The following is an 18,892-nucleotide window of genomic DNA, read 5'->3' as shown; positions in this document are numbered from 1 at the left end:
GGAGAGACGCAACAAACATCAGCTGGACGTCAGGACGCTTCACAACTGGTGGAACAAAAAGTACTGATTTAGAAATTCATGAGAGAAGTTGAATGGGAGTCTATGGAGCCGGAGGCTTTTGGAGCCGACCTCTAGTGGCACTCGCTGGTATTGCAGCTGAACACACTTCTGGATCGGAACCATTTTACAGACCTGAAGCTACGAACACTTTTATAAACAGTCCCTCCAAGAAATAAGTAGGAAATAATTAAAGGCAAATTCAAGCAAACTCCACAATATTTGCAGGAGTTTGCAATTATTTTTAATTCCTGCGATTTTTTTCACAAAAACCCTCGTCATCAGAATCTGAAAGTATTAAAACATAAATTAAATCTTTTCAAACAAAACTCTCTTTATTAACAACAATAACTCTTCATTTAATCAGAAAGTCTCTGCTGCTGTTTTCATCTCCAAATAAAACTCTGTTCACCGGAGAAACAGGAACAAGAAGAGAAACAGGAAGTGAAATGTGTTCTTCACATTAAAATGATGATTAAATGTTTGTGATCAGAGGAAGTGATTCCATATTACTGGATGTTAAATGAGTTTTCTCCACACGTCCAGTTGTCAGAGACGTCTCTTTGTTTGTTTCATCCAGCAGGTTTATGTTGAATCAGGTAGCGATTAAAAAAAGTCAAATGTTAAAACTTTTTCTAATTCCTGCAATTTTACGCAAAAAAACAAAAAAAATCACTTAAAACTCCACAAATTACGTCGACATGTTTGATTAAATCTGCTGCAAAATCCCCCAAAAACTTTTACAACAGCCACAAAAACTTCCTGAAGGGACTGATATAAAGTCACTAAAACCTTTCCAAGCCGATGCCTTTGTCAGTGTGAACAATAAGAATGGATTTTAGCAGCAGCTCCGAGTGGAACAACCTTTATGCTGCCGTTGAGATGCTTCAGTAAATACTGTTGGAGCCTGAATGATGTCTCCTGCATTTTGTCCTCAATCAGCAGCTTCTGGATGATGAACAACCGTCTGACAACGACTGTCTTCAGAGACAAAGCTGGATAATACAACAAATTACTAAACACTGGAATACAAAGAATTGGATGTCAAATGAAGTGACAGGCGAGGCACTATCTCCAAAAGGTTTTCTAGTGGAGAATAAAGGCTTCGTCCTCATAAACAGACGAGACAGAGAGAAGATCGAGAACACTCTTCTATGAAACGTAATTAGAGGACAAAACAGCTGAAGCTCGGAGGTTTACCTGAGGCATCAGTCACCACCTTACTGTAGAGCTATACAGCTTCAAGTGATTGGACCAGAGATCACACAGTCCTCTGTGATTGGTGGACAACAAGATGGACGGGCTAGCAGCACGAACATAGTAAGAACTGAAGCAGGCAGCTTTTAAAACGACAGTTGGTGAAACCGTGATCACATCAACATGAAGGAACATTTCAGACATGAAACATTAAACCAATCAGAACCAGCGGTGATGTCATCAACCATCAGTGATGTCATCATCCATCAGTGATGTCATCATCCATCAGTTATGTCATCAACCATCAGTGATGTCATCGTTGGTTTGTGAACGTTATGAATCCTCCAGTTCAGATTCTGTCCGTCACCATCTTTGCTAGTTCGGAGCAGTTTGAAGCAGGAAGTGACCATATTTGGACGAGCTGGGGGAGGAGCCAGAGGTGGATCTGACCTATCTGATCGGAAACCTGACGATACTACGTCCCGCCCACCGATAGCTGTAACCTGACTGCACCACAGGCCTGTCAATCAACAGACACGCCCCCAAAAACAGGTCTTCTTGAATCTTCTTTTCTAATGAATGAGGGATTATTTTCAGATGGACCTCCAGAAAACTAATAAGAAGGAGTGACTTTAGCTAACAACACCGAGAGAACTGATGGACACATTTTATTCACTTTGGATTTGATGAGAGAAGTTGAATGGGAGTCTATGGAGCCGGAGGCTTTTGGAGCCGACCTCTAGTGGCACTCGCTGGTATTGCAGCTGAAGACACTTCACTTGTCCACTTTCATATACAGTCTGAGCTCATTCGTCCTCGTGGAAACTCCCAGATAGCTAAATCAATGCTTAGTTGAGCCTCAGCTGACTGTAAGTGTCCCAACCTCTGACCTGCACCGCTGCAGAACCAGGAGGTGGTGCAGGCTTTATTACAAACACACAATACCACATGATGACAAGGTACACAATCTGTATTAAACACTACGTCTGTGTCTGCAGACGAACTGAACAACAAGGTACAACAATAAAACATTCAGTGATTAAACCTGATTCATGTTCATATCAGAACAGCAGCAGGATCTTTATTCAACCGACTCCCTCCAACCACAAGCTGTGCATCCTCCATCCATCACCACGACACACCATCACCAGTGACATCACCCTCCTCTCTACCAATCACATTACACAGAAGTAGAGGTCCGTCTCTGGGTTAAATGCTCAATAACTGAAGTCAGAAGGAACCCGGCTGCAGGTCCTGATATCATTTATCCTGATGGAGAGATGAACCTCTAGCAGAAGAGAGCCATCCACATCCGACACATCACACAGCTGAGTCAGCAGTTATTACAAATTCTACTTCAACAGTTTTATTCAGATAAATCAGTTTCATGTAGACTCATGTGATGTGCAGCCGGTGGCTCTACAGACAGGCCGACTCTCCCAGGGACCACTTAACCTTCACATCACTGCATTTAGAGCAAGTAAACGACACAGACAGACATGTTGCTCTGTCCCCACATGTCCACAGTTACCATGGTTACCTCACGGAAATGAAACTATATAACACCAGAGTTCCTGTTTCAGTGAACTGGAGACAGAAATATTGTCTGAGGAAAGAAGCCTTTATTGAGGGTGAGCTGAACTAGCAGTCTCTCCACCTCTACTTGTACTTTTCTTTTAATTTATTGTAACTTTGGTCTTTAAATGTCTCCGTGTGGAGGCTGACGCTCTGAGAACCAGTTGGAGTTCACATCCATCACAGTGTTCATGAGCTGCTGCATGTTTGTGTAGTTGGTGTTTCCAGCAGATTGCAGTAACGTTGAACGTGACCTAATTATGTCTGCAGAGCAGACTGAGGTTAGCCTGAGAGTCCAACTCCACCTCTAATCCCAGGTAGGAGCCCAGCAGGTGGCCGGCTTCCACTGGAGAACACTGAGGAGGAGGAGGGTGGAAGACAGGATGAAGGCAGGAGCAAACACAGTATTTAACTCAATCAGGACACACTCTGTCAAACACCTGCTACTGATGATGCTTCATCACAGTTAAATTCAGATTATTTTTTTAATCAACAATAAAAACTTCAGAGGTGACTTCAGTGAGTTTAGCTTCTCCTCCACTAAGAAAAATTCAGAGCTGAATCACCTTTATTTAAATGTGGATTACAAAACTACAAAACTACAGTATCCCGCAGTGGCCAGAGAGAAAAAATGTAAATCATATGCACGAAATACTAAATTGAGGCCACGAGATAAGTATATATTACTATTATTAATATATATAATATAACAGCACAGCAGGCCTTCTCTCAGCGCGAAGTTCACTGCACCTGCACTCTAAATATCATCCTCCTCTCTCCCTGTAGACCCCCCTCCTCTATACCTGTAGACCCCCCTCCTCTCTCCTTGTGGACCCCCCTCCTCTCTCCCTGTGGACCCCCCTCCTCTCTCTCCCCCTCCTCTATACCTGTGGACCCCCCTCTCTCCCTCTCCGCTCTCCTTGTGGACCCCCCTCCTCTATACCTGTGGACCCCCTCCTCTATACCTGTGGACCCCCTCCTCTCTCCTCTGTGGACCCCCCTCCTCTCTCCTTGTGGACCCCCCTCCTCTATACCTGTGGACCCCCCTCCTCTCTCCTTTCTGGACCCCCCTCCTCTCTCCTTGTGGACCCCCCTCCTCTCTACCTGTGGACCCCCCCTCCTCTCTACCTGTGGACCCCCCTCCTCTCTCCTTTTGGACCCCCCTCCTCTCTACCTGTGGACCCCCTCCTCTCTACCTGTGGACCCCCTCCTCTCTCCTTTTGGACGCCCCTCCTCTCTACCTGTGGACCCCCCTCCTCTCTCCTTTTGGACACCCCTCCTCTCTACCTGTGGACCCCCCTCCTCTCGGACCCCCTCCTCTCTACCTGTGGACCCCCCTCCTCTCTCCTTTTGGACCCCCCTCCTCTCTCCCTGTGGACCCCCCTCCTCTCTCCTTTTGGACGCCCCCTCCTCTATACCTGTGGACCCCCCTCCTCTCTCCTTTTGGACCCCCCCTCCTCTATACCTGTGGACCCCCCTCCTCTCTCCTTTTGGACCCCCCTCCTCTCTCCCTGTGGACCCCCCTCCTCTCTCCTTTTGGACCCCCTCTTCTATACCTGTGGACCCCCCTCCTCTCTCCTTTTGGACCCCCCTCCTCTCTACCTGTGGACCCCCCTCCTCTCTCCTTTTGGACCCCCCTCCTCTCTCCCTGTGGACCCCCCTCCTCTCTCCTTGTGGACCCCCCTCCTCTATACCTGTGGACCCCCTCCTCTCTCCTTTTGGACCCCCCTCCTCTCTACCTGTGGACCCCCCTCCTCTCTCCTTTTGGACCCCCCTCCTCTCTACCTGTGGACCCCCTGGACCCCCTCCTCTCTCCAATAAAGTCTCAGCCCACTTTTATGCAAAGTGAGAGTATAAAACTGTATCTGTGGTAGAACTTCATTGCTTTGCATAAGTGATGAACTTCTCCCCATGTGCATGTGTAAATAAAGAATTCTTTTGTATTAATCTTCGACTTTGTCCTCATCTGTGACCTGTCTCCCGAAATTGACCACACTAGTTATCAGTTATCAGTCTACCACAGCTTAGTTGCATGCACTCTGAAAATGGTTCCGATCCAGAAGTGTCTTCAGCTGCAATACCAGCGAGTGCCACTAGAGGTCGGCTCCAAAAAGCCTCCGGCTCCATAGACTCCCATTCAACTTCTCTCATCAAATCCAAAGTGAATAAAATGTGTCCATCAGTTCTCTCGGTGTTGTTAGCTAAAGTCACTCCTTCTTCTTAGTTTTCTGGAGGTCCATCTGAAGTGTGGAGGTCTCAGCAGTTCGTAGTGAACTGACTGACATGTTTAACAGGAACCATTGCAATGAGATAACGATTGTTATCTACGTCACCTGTCAGAGATTTGATGCTGAGGTTGATCAGTGTAATCTGGTAGTGAAGTCAAACCACATGTGACATGTTGGCAGCTTTACATCCGTCTCCACTCGTGAGAGTGTGAAATAAATTAGAGCTTCGACTTCAGTGTTTGACTCTGAGTTCAGGAAACTAAAGAGCAGCATTGATGGAAAAGAAATGACTGCAGTCCTGAACCACAAAATAGAAATGACTCAGTGATGATGTGGAGGGAAGGAAACCAGTCAGACACTAACTTCTTGAGAGCAGTGATGAGGTACATGCTCCTCGGCATCAGCAGCAACACCTGGTCTGTGAGGACGGCCTGAATGATCTTCTTGGCCACATAGTCCGGCTTCAGGATCGGCAGTAGACTGGGCCATCTGAAGGAGACAGAAGAAGTCAAGGAAAAGAATTGAAATCGTAACATTTCCTGTTACACGTGACTCGGGGATTAGTAGATGGATGTAAAAATCCAGAACGATAAATACAGATTATTATTCATGCGTGTTCATTATTTAGTCAGTTGGACGTTGTGAGAATTAAAGGGCAACATGCAAGGTCGCTAGTTTAATGTTTGTCTGTGTTGTGTAGCAACAACATCGACTGAAGTTAGCATGCTAACATGCTAGCCTGGCCTGTTCTGCTTCATAATACCATTTTGTACCACAAGAGGTGACAGTGAGTCAGTGAACAATCTGGAGCATCAGGACATGAGAAATACAATGTTCTGTTTGAACATTTGATGTGTTATCTTTGGTCTGTTTTCAATTAAATACGAGTTTAAATGACTTGAAGTCGGCTGTTCTTCCTCTGCAGCTGCATGTTTCTGATCTGACCAACCTGTCCCTGTTTATTGGCCGTCGTCTCTTCCCTCTCTCCAACCATTTATCTAAACTTGACTCCCGGCCATCACAGAAAAACCAACATGTCCGTCGATTTGAAGCAGTAACATGTTCCTGATATTTTGCGGTTGTTTTCGGGGGGACAGATATTCAGATGTGAGGAGAAGGAAGTGACAGGTCAGGTGGCCGGTGACGGCAGAGAGCTTGTGTCCTGTTAGCTTCAGGGGCTGCTGGACAGATGAAAGCAGAAATAAAGATGGACAGACGTCCACACACACCTTTACAACGAGACCCCAGGACAAGTGGCAGTGTGTGTGTGTGTGTGTGTGTGTGTGTGTGTGTGTGTGTGTGTGTGTGTGTGTGTGTGTGTGTGTGTGTGTGTGTGTGTGTGTGTGTGTGTGTGTGTGTGTGTGTGTGTGTGTGTGTTTTTATTTGTAGGTGAAGAAAAGAAAGATGCTGTCCATCTGATGACCACCGGATGTCCCCACAGAGCCTTCAGGCATTTTACATGAAATAACTGGTATCTCATATTTAGTCTCTTTTGTCTATTTATTGATCTGTTGGCTCACAGCAACTTCAACTTTATGTAACTGAGGCGTAAAATTCAAGATAGACAACACTTGTCAAATACAGGAGAAATAAAGTTCTGTCATTTCCTAAAACATCTGATCACTGCCGTTTTTAACGAACAGAAAGCAGCTGTTTGGTTTGTGTCTTTTTACAGGATCTGCTGATAGTAGAAAAAACCCCACAGAAGGTCATCAGACCTGCAGCTGAAACTGAAATGTAACATCTGAGAAGCAAAATTATGAAATTTGGATTCCATATTTTTGCCTGACAAAATAACCACCTGGAAATCAACCAGAAAACTCCCATGTTCTCTGTCTGTATATAAAACGGCATAAACAACACAAAGCTGTGTCTCCACACACAAACCTACTGATTAGCCTGCACATTATGGAGGTGTGATGCTGTCGTCTCACCCAGATCTATTGTGACCTTTCTAAAGGCAGCTGACAACTTAAAGAGTCATTAGGATGAAAACACCTGCTTTAATCTGGAGATACTATTTCTCACTGGAGTGTTGATGAGATATGTCATGGATTATTATTCAGGTGGATCAGAGGGACCGACAGAAACAGCTGTCCTCTATAAGGGACAACTGAGACACAAAACCAAGAAGGAAGGAAAAGAACGAGCTCGTTATTTATCTGCTGATGCAGAACAAGCTACACGATCAATGATCTGCACTTATATAATGTAACACTTTAACACCATAGAGGTCTCAAAGCACTTAACAGTTCGCCACACACACACACACACACACACACACACACACACACACACACACACACACTAGGAGGAACTTGAGGTTCAGTTTCTTTCCCAAGGAACCAGGGATGGAACCACTAGCATGATGGTTAGTGGGCATCACAGCAACCACTTACGTGGACATCAGACCTGTGGTGGAAATCTATGCAGCATTTTCCTCACAGCTCAAATGTCCGGACGTGCTGGTAGAAGCACTTCAACGCGAACACGTGGACGTATGCAGTTTGTATTAACAGCACCAGCAGCATCATAAGAACAGGGAGGTGTCCGACTCACTCTGATTAGAGATGGAGGCGTGTCTCTGCTCCATGTTTAATTATTTTAAAATGCACTACTGCAACATTGCACTTTATTTTTCTCTCTCTTCTCCAATATTTATTTTTCATTTCCTAAAACTTAAAACTTTTCTTTCCAGCTCTGAGCCTCAGCCCTCCTTTTCCTCCTCTCCTCTGCCGTGACAGGCAGTCCTTCTCACACCAACCCAGACCTCTGGTCACCACGGAGACGATGACCTCAGCCAAACAACAACGAGAAAACCTACGGGAATCCATCGACACAGGACATGAGGCTGATGAAATCGAGCAGTGACAGCAATCATTGAAAAAGAACAATGTGGAATCAGAAGGGGAAATGTTCTTCTTGAATAAAAGCAGATGGAAGATGGAGACTATGAAAAGAAGGAAGTTGTGTAAGAGGGTCATTTCATCGTCCACCAGCTCAGTGGAGAGAATAGAGAACCAGTTGAAGGCAGCGGAGCGATCATCATCGACTCGCAGCTCAAGCAAGCATCGTGATTACAGTCAGAGGCTTCGCTGAGGCATCACTGACCTCAGAAACACAGTCTGGTACCTCAGGAGATGACTGACCTGAACAAAACCGAGTCCTCTGATATCTGGAAACGTGGAAAAAATTCATCAATTCAAAACAAGTGAAGATCTTGACTGCAGAAAAGGTGTCCAACTGCCAGAAACGACAGTTGAGCTCAAAAAGACAGCGTGAAGAAGGCTGACGGATGACATCACACAGAGGAAGGCAGTCAGAGGCTCCGCCCACAGAGAGAGCGCTAAGAGGCTCCGCCCACAGATGAAAGCAGCTGAACGCTCATCAAATGAAGTCAGTTTTCGTTCAGCTTTACCAGCAGTGGTTGATGATCTTCTGTATCTTTCTGTGAATGTTACTTTGCCACCAGCGTCACGCTCTCATCTCACCACATATGACCGCCGCTGGATGCTGCGTGTTGTAAGCATGTTCAGCAGCTTACAACACGCTTCATGACACCAGGTATGGAGGGCCATCAATCAGGGGTGGCCCAACAATAATATCACCTTATATCTGGCTATATTTACCATAATGATATGATGAAAATACTACAAATATTTGAGAGGTGGGGACACCTACTTGGTCTGACATCCGTCGAACATCCCCGTGTTGATGAAGTACGGACACACGATGGTCGTCTTCACGCCCTCTTTTCCTGTCGCCACCAGCTCCAGACCCACCGACTCAGCAAAACCCACTGCTGCAAACTTACTGGCACAGTAGTCTGTTGAGGACACAGAGCACAGAGGACAGTCGGAGGAGACACAGGTGGAGGACAGAGGACAGTCATGCTCTGAGGAGGAGTGAGGACACACCTGCCAGTCCGTTGACTCCGATGAGTCCGGCCGAGCTGGCGATGCTGACGAGGTGCCCGTGGTTGTTGGCGATCATGGCAGGAAGGAAAGCCTTGTAGGTCTGAGCAGAGACGGAGGACAAGTCAGAGACGGAGGACGGACGTCCTTCATCTCAGGACACACTGATCCTCTTATTAAACCTTCTTCCCGTTTCACCTGCAGAGGGTTGATGACCCACCTGTCGTCAGTCCTGCTGTTAAACTGTTCTTTTCAAGCTGGTCTTAAACTGATGTTCTCCAGATGTGTTTCCTCTAAACTATGAAGCAGCTTCAACATACCGAGGACATCTTTCTATCATCGGCCTTCACTGAGCCAAACTAATCTAATCTTGTCTATCACCATGACAACGTGTCAGAAGCTCCTGTAAGTTAACATACGTAGTGACTCTAAAGTTGTTAGAAGTTCAAACATGCTGCTGCGTGCTGGTGGACGGACACAAAGAGAGTATTGATGAATGAATGATCAATAATGACTCCAGCAGAGCGGTGTGGTCTCTAGAGCAGGAAGCAGCGATCCTGTCATCAAACATCCGGTTTGTGATCACTGCACCCTGTGATCCAAACACTGACACACGTCTCTTCATGTTCTTGAAATCATAAATTCACTACTGGAGCATCGTTAATTTATGCAATTTTTCAGTTGTTGTCTTTGCAGCACACAAAAGAAAAAGTGACTCGGAGCGTGTTTCCAGCTGGTCCTGGGTGATCGTAACGTCACCGCTGTCGCCGCTTTCACCGCTTTCACCGCTGTCACCGCTATCACCGCTGTCACCGTCACCGCTGTCACCGCTATCACCGTCACCGCTGTCACCGCTATCACCGCTATCACCGTCACCGCTGTCACCGCTGTCACCGCTATCACCGTCACCGCTGTCACCGCTATCACCGTCACCGCTGTCACCGCTATCACCGCTATCACCGTCACCGCTGTCACCGCTATCACCGCTATCACCGTCACCGCTGTCACCGCTGTCACCGCTATCACCGTCACCGCTGTCACCGCTGTCACCGCTATCACCGTCACCGCTGTCACCGCTATCACCGCTGTCACCGCTGTCACCGCCCTCGTGTCTGATCTGATGAAGACACGTGTTGTGCGACTGACCCAGAAGTGAGCCATTATGTTGACCTCCACCGTCTTCTCAATCAGGGAATCAGGAGCATTCATGAACTTCTTTCCTGTCACGATGCCGGCGTTGTTCACCAGGATGCTGACGTCACCCACCTCACGCTTCACCTGCACGGAGAAGAAAACACTTCAAGTATGATGCAGTCAGACGGAAATCGTGCTCCAAAGGTTTAAACGTGGAAGAATCTGAAAGCGTTTAGAGGAGCTGTTCATACCCTGAATAAAAAGTTATGAACGTTCAATGATTTTTATGAAGCCTCCAGTTCAGATTCTGTCTGTCACCATCTTTGCTACTTCGGAGCGGTTTGGAGCAGGAAGTGACCATATTTGGACGAGCTGGGGGAGGAGCCAGAGGTGGATCTGACCGATCTGATCGGAAACCATGACGATACTACGTCCCGCCCACCGATAGCTGTAACCTGACTGCACCACAGGCCTGTCAATCAAACAGACACGCCCCCAAAAACAGGTCTTCTTGAATCTTCTTTTCTAATGAATGAGGGATTATTTTCAGATGGACCTCCAGAAAACTAAGAAGAAGGAGTGACTTTAGCTAACAACACCGAGATAACTGATGGACACATTTGATTCACTTTGGATTTGATGAGAGAAGTTGAATGGGAGTCTATGGAGCCGGAGGCTTTTTGGAGCCGACCTCTAGTGGCACTCGCTGGTATTGCAGCTGAAGACACTTCTGGATCAGAACCATTTTACAGACCTGAAGCTACGAACACTTTTATAAACAGTCTGTAGTTTTATATCCAGTCTGTGTTTTATATCCAGTCTGTGTTTTATATCCAGTCTGTAGTTTTATATCCAGTTTGTGGTTTATATCCAGTCTGAGGTTTTATATCTAGTCTGTGGATTATATCCCGTCTGTAGTTTTATATCCAGTCTGTGTTTTTATATCCAGTCTGTAGTTTTATATCCAGTTTGTGGTTTATATCCAGTCTGAGGTTGTATATCCAGTCTGTAGTTTTATATCCAGTCTGTGGATTATATCCAGTCTGTAGTTTTATATCCAGTCTGTAGTTTTATATCCAGTCTGTAGTTTATATCCAGTCTGTGTTTTATATCCAGTCTGTAGTTTTATATCCAGTCTGTAGTTTATATCCAGTCTGTGTTTTATATCCAGTCTGTGGTTTTATATCCTGTCTGTAGTTTTATATCCAGTCTGTAGTTTTATATCCAGTTTGTGGTTTATATCCAGTCTGAGGTTTTATATCCAGTCTGTAGTTTTATATCCAGTCTGTGGATTATATCCAGTCTGTAGTTTTATATCCAGTCTGTGTTTTATATCCAGTCTGTAGTTTTATATCCAGTCTGTGGTTTATATCCAGTCAGAGGTTTTATATCCAGTCTGTAGTTTTATATCCAGTCTGTAGTTTATATCCAGTCTGTAGTTTTATATCCAGTCTGTAGTTTTATATCCAGTCTGTAGTTTTATATCCAGTCTGTGGTTTTATATCCAGTCTGTAGTTTTATATCCAGTCTGTAGTTTTATATCCAGTCTGTAGTTTTATATCCAGTCTGTAGTTTTATATCCAGTCTGTGGTTTATATCCAGTCTGTGGTAACACGAGTCTGCATGACATCGAGCACCAGACTGGACCAGTCACGGTGCGGCTGACTGAAAAGATCTGAGATCTACTTTGACAAAATGAAAGTGTCAGTGAGCTCCTTATGTTCAGTAACATTTATTCACAAAGCTGAACTCCACCCAAACCACCTGAATTAGCTTCTTTTCTGTGAACAATAACAAACTGATACTCAACACACATTTAGTATCACATTTCTTTGTTTGAAATTACAATTACACAGATGTTCTCTAAACTCCAGGGGACACAACTCGTGTGACCAAAATGTTTTAAAAAGTGTCAAATAAATCAAAATCGTAAATCTAATATCAGATTTAACTAATAAAGTGTGTTTCCCTTTGATTAGGACCTCCTGACAGAAACACATGTCAAAGTATAGACCTAGTATAAGGCTGGATCCTGTGTGAAACTGGATGGCTTTTAATTGGAAAAGTCACGGTGTAACTTTGATCTCTCAATCTTTATAGCTCCGCCCACCTCTATTTTAATCCACCTGATAAATATTGTATTTACATTATTTAACTTCATTTCTGAGCAGCCATTTGTTTCAGCTCAGTGTGAGAGTCTCTGCTGTGTTTCTGTCCTCTGATCTCTGCGTGTCAACTTGGCTTCAGACTTGAAGCTCAATCTGAAAGCAGCGTTTCTGTGATCCCAGTCGTAAACAGCAGCAGGAGCACCCCCGCTGGCAGCTGTTGGTTACTACTGAACAGGTGGGAGGTCATACCTGTGAACTAAACTCAACATGAGAACCTCGTATCTGCTGCATGTTTCTGTTGAGCTCACAGTGGTTCACTTCCTGCTGTTTGCTCTCTACAGTACCTGCACACAGTCAACTGAGACAATAAGGAGCTGTTCAGCCAACAGATGGCCCCGCCCTGCCCCGAGGGTGTACGTTTGTGTGGTGTCTGCTGTCAATCACGCAGGACAGCTTTTCTGGTGGAGGTTATTTCTATTGATTATTGAGAGGATCTCCGCTGTGGTGCTTCAGTGGACACATTCATGATCACTGTGTTAAAAGAACGTGACCAGACATCGCTGAGTGTCGTCTAAGTAGATCGGCTCCATTTCAGACAAAAGAGCTCAAAAAGCAAAGAGTACAAAGGAAAAACAGGAACTGGATATCTTCATCAACTAACCAGTTAGCCATTAGCACAATGAGCCAATAGTGTTTCAGGAAGTTAGTGTGGAAATGTTTCTGGCAAATGAAGTCATCAATAATCACCTCATAGATCAGACTGTTCATACCAGACAGAGAATAATAAATGGTTAAATGGTAAAATCTCCTCGTGCAGAAACATATCGATCGTCCCATTTAGAAACCAACAGAGACAAACGTTCAGCTGGAGGATGTCTGACTCAGCAAGTTTCAAAACACGACGAGATGGATCCATAAGTCCAGACTGCTCCTGATGCACCGTGACGTCCACGGAGCAGCAGGAAGGTACAACAGATTGTAACTCAGCTGCTGACTTTAAGCAAGAGATTAAACGTATTCATCGGAGTTAAACTTCCTGCTGCACATCGTTCATGTGCATCAGGAGCAGTCTCAGACTCACGGAGCCACCTCGTGATTTAAAGGTGTTCTCCGACACCAACCAGCGTCATTCAGGTCGATGCTTCACATCCCACCGGTCGCACCGCAGCGTTTAAGGATAGGCAGCGAGTACATTTTTAAGCAGAACAGAGCAGATCGGATCGGCAGGAAGTCAGTCAAAGATTTCAGTCAGTTTTCAAATTAAAACTCCCGTGTTCAAACTCCATACTGTCAATCACATCACCGTCTAACAAGATGGGAATCTTAAGCAAAACTACTATTTAAAATCCACTCTGCACTATTTGATTTTTCTTCTCCTGATGTTATTTAATGCAGCTGGCAGCACATTACCGCCACCTTCTGACGGGAGTAACACATTACAACCAGGCGCTGGTAAAAACAGGGGAAATAAGGAATAATGAAGGATCGATTTTGGAGGTTAAAACGACGATTTGAATATTCGTGACCCATCGCTACCGACTTTTAATTTGGACAAAAATGCATTGTGCTCCTGCTACAGACACGCTATGTGAAATAGTTACGCAATAAACAGGAGGATTGAAGGAGGAAATGACAACAATAAACACAACGGACAAAAAAGAAGCTGTTGAACAACATAGTAAACCAAAGAAACATGATTAGATCAGGAAGGAAGATGAAACACTTGAAACGCTGCCGGTAGAATATGAAGCGGAGGACGGAACAAAATGGTGGAAGATGTGGAAGATGTGCATGATGTGTTCACAGCCTTTACTCATGTTCCCGGCTGCAACGCTGCTCCCACATCTCACTGTTATCAGACCCGATACACTTGAAGCTGCTTTCTCTCAGCTGATAAAGAACCACAGCGATGTGAGGAGGTCAGAGGTCACGGCTCACCTGGTCGGCCACTCGGTACACCTCGGCCTTGTCGCTGCAGTCACACAGGTAGTAGTGGACTCGGCCGGCTCCGCTCTCTCGGGCCAGCCGGGCCGTCTCCTTCATGCCCTCCTGGTTGATGTCCCAGAGCACCAGCACGGTGCCCAGAGCCGCAAACTCCTGAGCCATGAGGCGGCCGATCCCGCTGCCGGACCCCGTGATCAGCACCACCTCCCCCGTGATGTTCTTCTTCTTCTTGGGCACGAAGAGGTGGATGAAGGACTCCACGTTGTACCAGATGGACAGCAGGAGGACTTGGAGGGTTTCCAGGAAGAAATTCATGATGGTTCTGAAGGCAGACAGAGAATAGGATGGATGAGAGAGGTGAGCTTTAGCCCCGCCCACTCTCTTCTCCGGAAACAGCTGAGCTGTGTTTTAAAAAAAGATGCAAATTCTATCAACTGTTAGTTCTTTCACAGAGAGTCTGTGTAGCCAGATGATCCAGTCCAGTCAGGGTGTGGCTCCGCCCACAGCAGACTTCAGGAAGTACCCTCTACTTCTCTCTTATTCTAATGGACTGAGTGGACACCTGTAGTCTCTCACCTGTAGTCTCTCACCTGTAGTCTTTCACCTGTAGTCTCTCACCTGTAGTCTCTCACCTGTAGTCTCTCACCTGTAGTCTTTTCACCTGTAGTCTCTCACCTGTAGTCTTTTCACCTGTAGTCTTTTCACCTGTAGTCTCTCACCTGTAGTCTTTTCACCTGTAGTCTTTTCACCTGTAGTCTCTCACCTGTAGTCTCTCACCTGTAGTCTTTTCACCTGTAGTCTTTTCACCTGTAGTCTCTCACCTGTAGTCTCTCACCTGTAGTCTTTTCACCTGTAGTCTCTCACCTGTAGTCTCTCACCTGTAGTCTTTTCACCTGTAGTCTCTCACCTGTAGTCTTTTCACCTGTAGTCTCTCACCTGTAGTCTTTTCACCTGTAGTCTCTCACCTGTAGTCTCTCACCTGTAGTCTCTCACCTGTAGTCTTTTCACCTGTAGTCTCTCACCTGTAGTCTTTTCACCTGTAGTCTTTTCACCTGTAGTCTCTCACCTGTAGTCTTTTCACCTGTAGTCTCTCACCTGTAGTCTCTCACCTGTAGTCTTTTCACCTGTAGTCTTTTCACCTGTAGTCTCTCACCTGTAGTCTCTCACCTGTAGTCTCTCACCTGTAGTCTTTTCACCTGTAGTCTTTTCACCTGTAGTCTTTTCACCTGTAGTCTCTCACCTGTAGTCTCTCACCTGTAGTCTCTTCACCTGTAGTCTCTTCACCTGTAGTCTTTTCACCTGTAGTCTCTCACCTGTAGTCTCTTCACCTGTAGTCTCTCACCTGTAGTCTTTTCACCTGTAGTCTCTTCACCTGTAGTCTTTTCACCTGTAGTCTCTCACCTGTAGTCTTTTCACCTGTAGTCTCTTCACCTGTAGTCTCTCACCTGTAGTCTCACCTGTAGTCTTTTCACCTGTAGTCTCTCACCTGTAGTCTCTCTCACCTGTAGTCACCTGTAGTCTTTTCACCTGTAGTCTTTTCACCTGTAGTCTCTCACCTGTAGTCTCTCACCTGTAGTCTTTTCACCTGTAGTCTCTCACCTGTAGTCTTTTGTAGTCTTTTCACCTTTTCACCTGTAGTCTCTCACCTGTAGTCTTTTCTCTCTCACCTGTAGTCTCTCACCTGTAGTCTTTTCACCTGTAGTCTTTTCACCTGTAGTCTCTCACCTGTAGTCTTTTCACCTGTAGTCTTTTCACCTGTAGTCTCTCACCTGTAGTCTTTTCACCTGTAGTCTTTTCACCTGTAGTCTCTCACCTGTAGTCTTTTCACCTGTAGTCTCTCACCTGTAGTCTTTTCACCTGTAGTCTTTTCACCTGTAGTCTCTCACCTGTAGTCTTTTCACCTGTAGTCTCTCACCTGTAGTCTCTCACCTGTAGTCTTTTCACCTGTAGTCTCTCACCTGTAGTCTCTCACCTGTAGTCTTTTCACCTGTAGTCTCTCACCTGTAGTCTTTTCACCTGTAGTCTTTTCACCTGTAGTCTTTTCACCTGTAGTCTCTCACCTGTAGTCTCTCACCTGTAGTCTTTTCACCTGTAGTCTCTCACCTGTAGTCTTTTCACCTGTAGTCTCTCACCTGTAGTCTTTTCACCTGTAGTCTCTCACCTGTAGTCTTTTCACCTGTAGTCTTTTCACCTGTAGTCTTTTCACCTGTAGTCTCTTCACCTGTAGTCTCTCACCTGTAGTATTTTCACCTGTAGTCTTTTCACCTGTAGTCTCTCACCTGTAGTCTCTCACCTGTAGTCTTTTCACCTGTAGTCTTTTCACCTGTAGTCTTTTCACCTGTGCTGCTGTAACATCCTGTCTGTTCATGTGTTTAAGCCCACCAGGTGTGTGTTAGAGGTTAAAGGTGATTTCAGGGTCAAACAGCAGCTGTTAACTGTTGACCTTCAAACAAAACAAAACAAAATTAATATTTTGACTTTTTAAAGATGAACTGATTTTCTGATGGTCGACTAATCCGTAATTAATAATTCGTTTTTTGGTCTACACACGTCACCGAACAACATTTTTCACGTGCAACTTCAGTAACACCGGTTTACCGTTAGTTTCGGCCCGTTAAAGACCTCCCAGCTGTTACCGGGTCGTTAAAGGGATGAAACTAACACGAGAGTCAGAAACAGCTGTAACGCACGAGCAGCGACACCGGGGGTCGCAGAGGGCTTATTGTTTGTCCCGCGGGATTAACGGAGTTTACCCGTGAAGTTTGACTCGTCTTTAACTCCGCGAACAGTCCCGTTAAACCGGAGCTGAACCCGGACACGGAGATCAGCAGGAGCCGTCAGCCTGATGTGAGAAGATGAAGCGGAGTTACTTACCGGGACTCGAGCAGCGGACTGTTCCCGGAGACCCGTCGTGTGGCGGCTGAGCTTTGACCTTTGCTCTCCACGCAGGCTGCTGTTGCGACACTCGACGGCTGTTATCACCGCGGACCGGCAGACTGGGCGTTTCCCGCTCCGGGCTGCGTGTGTCCGGGACTCGGTGGAACCGGCTTGGTGTTGTCGGCAGTTTGTGTAGCCTGCGGTGAAGAGGAGCAGGATGTCACATCTAACTCCGGCAACAGCAACAGGGAGGCGCCTGGTGGATCACGTGAACCGTAATCAGCCAATCCCGACCCCGCGCGTCTAATCTGCCGCGTGAGGCATTGTGGGACGTGTAGAGTGCTTTCAGAATAATTCAATTCAATTCAATTTTATTTACATAGCGCCAAATCACAACAAAGGTTATTTCATGGCACTTAACACATTAAAGTCCTTACAGCAAGACTTTACAACATTATACAGAGAAACCAACAATTCATCAATTCAACAATTCCCACATAAACTAGGAGGGAAAAACTCTTTAACAGGAAGAAACCTCTGACAGAACCAGGATCAGAGGTGGGCGGAGCATCTGTTAACAAAACCAGGATCAGAGGTGGGCGGAGCATCTGTTAACAAAACCAGGATCAGAGGTGGGCGGAGCATCTGTTAACAGAACCAGGATCAGAGGTGGGCGGAGCATCTGTTAACAGAACCAGGACCAGAGGTGGGAGGAGCATCTGTTAACAGAACCAGGATCAGAGGTGGGCGGAGCATCTGCCTTGACCGGTTGGGGTGAGAGGAGAGCAGAGAGAGAAAAGGACAGCATAGAGATAGAAGAGAAGAGCTGTTGGTGGAGATGACAAGCGCAGAGCAGAGACATGCAGCTCCATGACGGGACATCTGGAAAAGAAAGAACAGAAACTATACGAGTGAAGGAACTGAATGGAGACAACAGATAATAAGAAGAAACTATGGGAGAGAAGAAGATGGTGAGGTATGAGTCAGTTAAAGAGTAGGAGGAAAGAAAAGAAGCTCAGCATGTAACGAGGTCCTCCAGCAGCCTCGGCCTATAACAGCATAACTAAGGGTTGGTTCAGGTCTACCTGAGCCAGCCCTAACTATAGGCTTTATCAAGAAGGAACGTTTTGAGTCTAATCTTAAAGCTAGAGAGGGTTTCTGACCCTCCAACACAAACTGGGAGCTGGTTCCACAGGGGAGGAGCCTGAAAACTGAAGCTCCGCCTCCCATTCTACTTCTGGAAACTCTAGGAACCACAAGTAGACCAGCGTACTGAGAGAGAAGTGCTCTGCTAGGATTATATGGTTCTATAAGATCTCTAAGATATGATGGAGCCTGGTCATGTAGAGCTTTGTAAGTCATCAAGAGAATTTTAAATTATATTATTGATTTCACAGGAAGTCGATGAAGAGAAGCTAAAACTGGAGAAATATGATCTCTCTTGATAAATCCTGTCAGTACTCTTGCTGCAGCATTTTGGATCAGCTGCAGGTTTTTAATGAGTAATTTGGACATCCTAACAACAAGGAACTACAATAATCTAGTCTAGAAGTAACAAACGCATGAATGAGTTTTTCTGCGTCACACTGAGGAAGGATTTTCCTTATTTTATTAATATTACGTAGATGAAAGAAGGCAGTTCTGGAGATTTGCTTTATATGGTGTCTAAAGGACAAATCCTCATCAAAGATGACTCCAAGGCTCCTCCCAGTTTTGCTGGAGGCCAAGACAACGTCATCTAGAGTAACTAAGTGATTACAGAAAGAGTTTCTGAGGTGTTTAGGACCAAGTACAATAACTTCAGTTTTGTCTGAATTTATAAGCAGGAAGTTTTTGGTCATCCAGGTCTTTATGTCTT

At 45.6% G+C, this 18,892-nt stretch overlaps 1 protein-coding gene across 1 annotated transcript in view; it reads right to left on the bottom strand.

Annotated features, from left to right (window-relative positions):
* The window catches only part of LOC138635079 (epidermal retinol dehydrogenase 2-like), a 17,592-nt gene extending 309 nt beyond the window's left edge, over window positions 1-17,283 (bottom strand). Inside the window, exons 1-6 of the mRNA XM_069722391.1 lie at window positions 17,032-17,283; window positions 14,152-14,479; window positions 10,118-10,249; window positions 8,975-9,074; window positions 8,739-8,883; window positions 5,421-5,546 (exon numbers count right to left, since the gene is read on the bottom strand). Of these exons, the coding sequence (XP_069578492.1) occupies window positions 5,421-5,546; window positions 8,739-8,883; window positions 8,975-9,074; window positions 10,118-10,249; window positions 14,152-14,472 (824 nt within the window). The 5' untranslated portion in view covers window positions 14,473-14,479; window positions 17,032-17,283. The remainder of the gene's footprint in view (window positions 1-5,420; window positions 5,547-8,738; window positions 8,884-8,974; window positions 9,075-10,117; window positions 10,250-14,151; window positions 14,480-17,031) is intronic.
* Between the last annotated feature and the right edge of the window lie 1,609 nt (window positions 17,284-18,892).

This window comes from Brachyistius frenatus, unplaced genomic scaffold (genome assembly GCF_029030835.1).
Source record: "Brachyistius frenatus isolate BFR_SWC_R1_liver_20210118 unplaced genomic scaffold, ASM2903083v1 Contig_290, whole genome shotgun sequence".
NCBI classification, from domain to species: Eukaryota; Metazoa; Chordata; class Actinopteri; family Embiotocidae; genus Brachyistius; species Brachyistius frenatus.
This window is presented reverse-complemented; position numbering and strand designations above follow the sequence as displayed.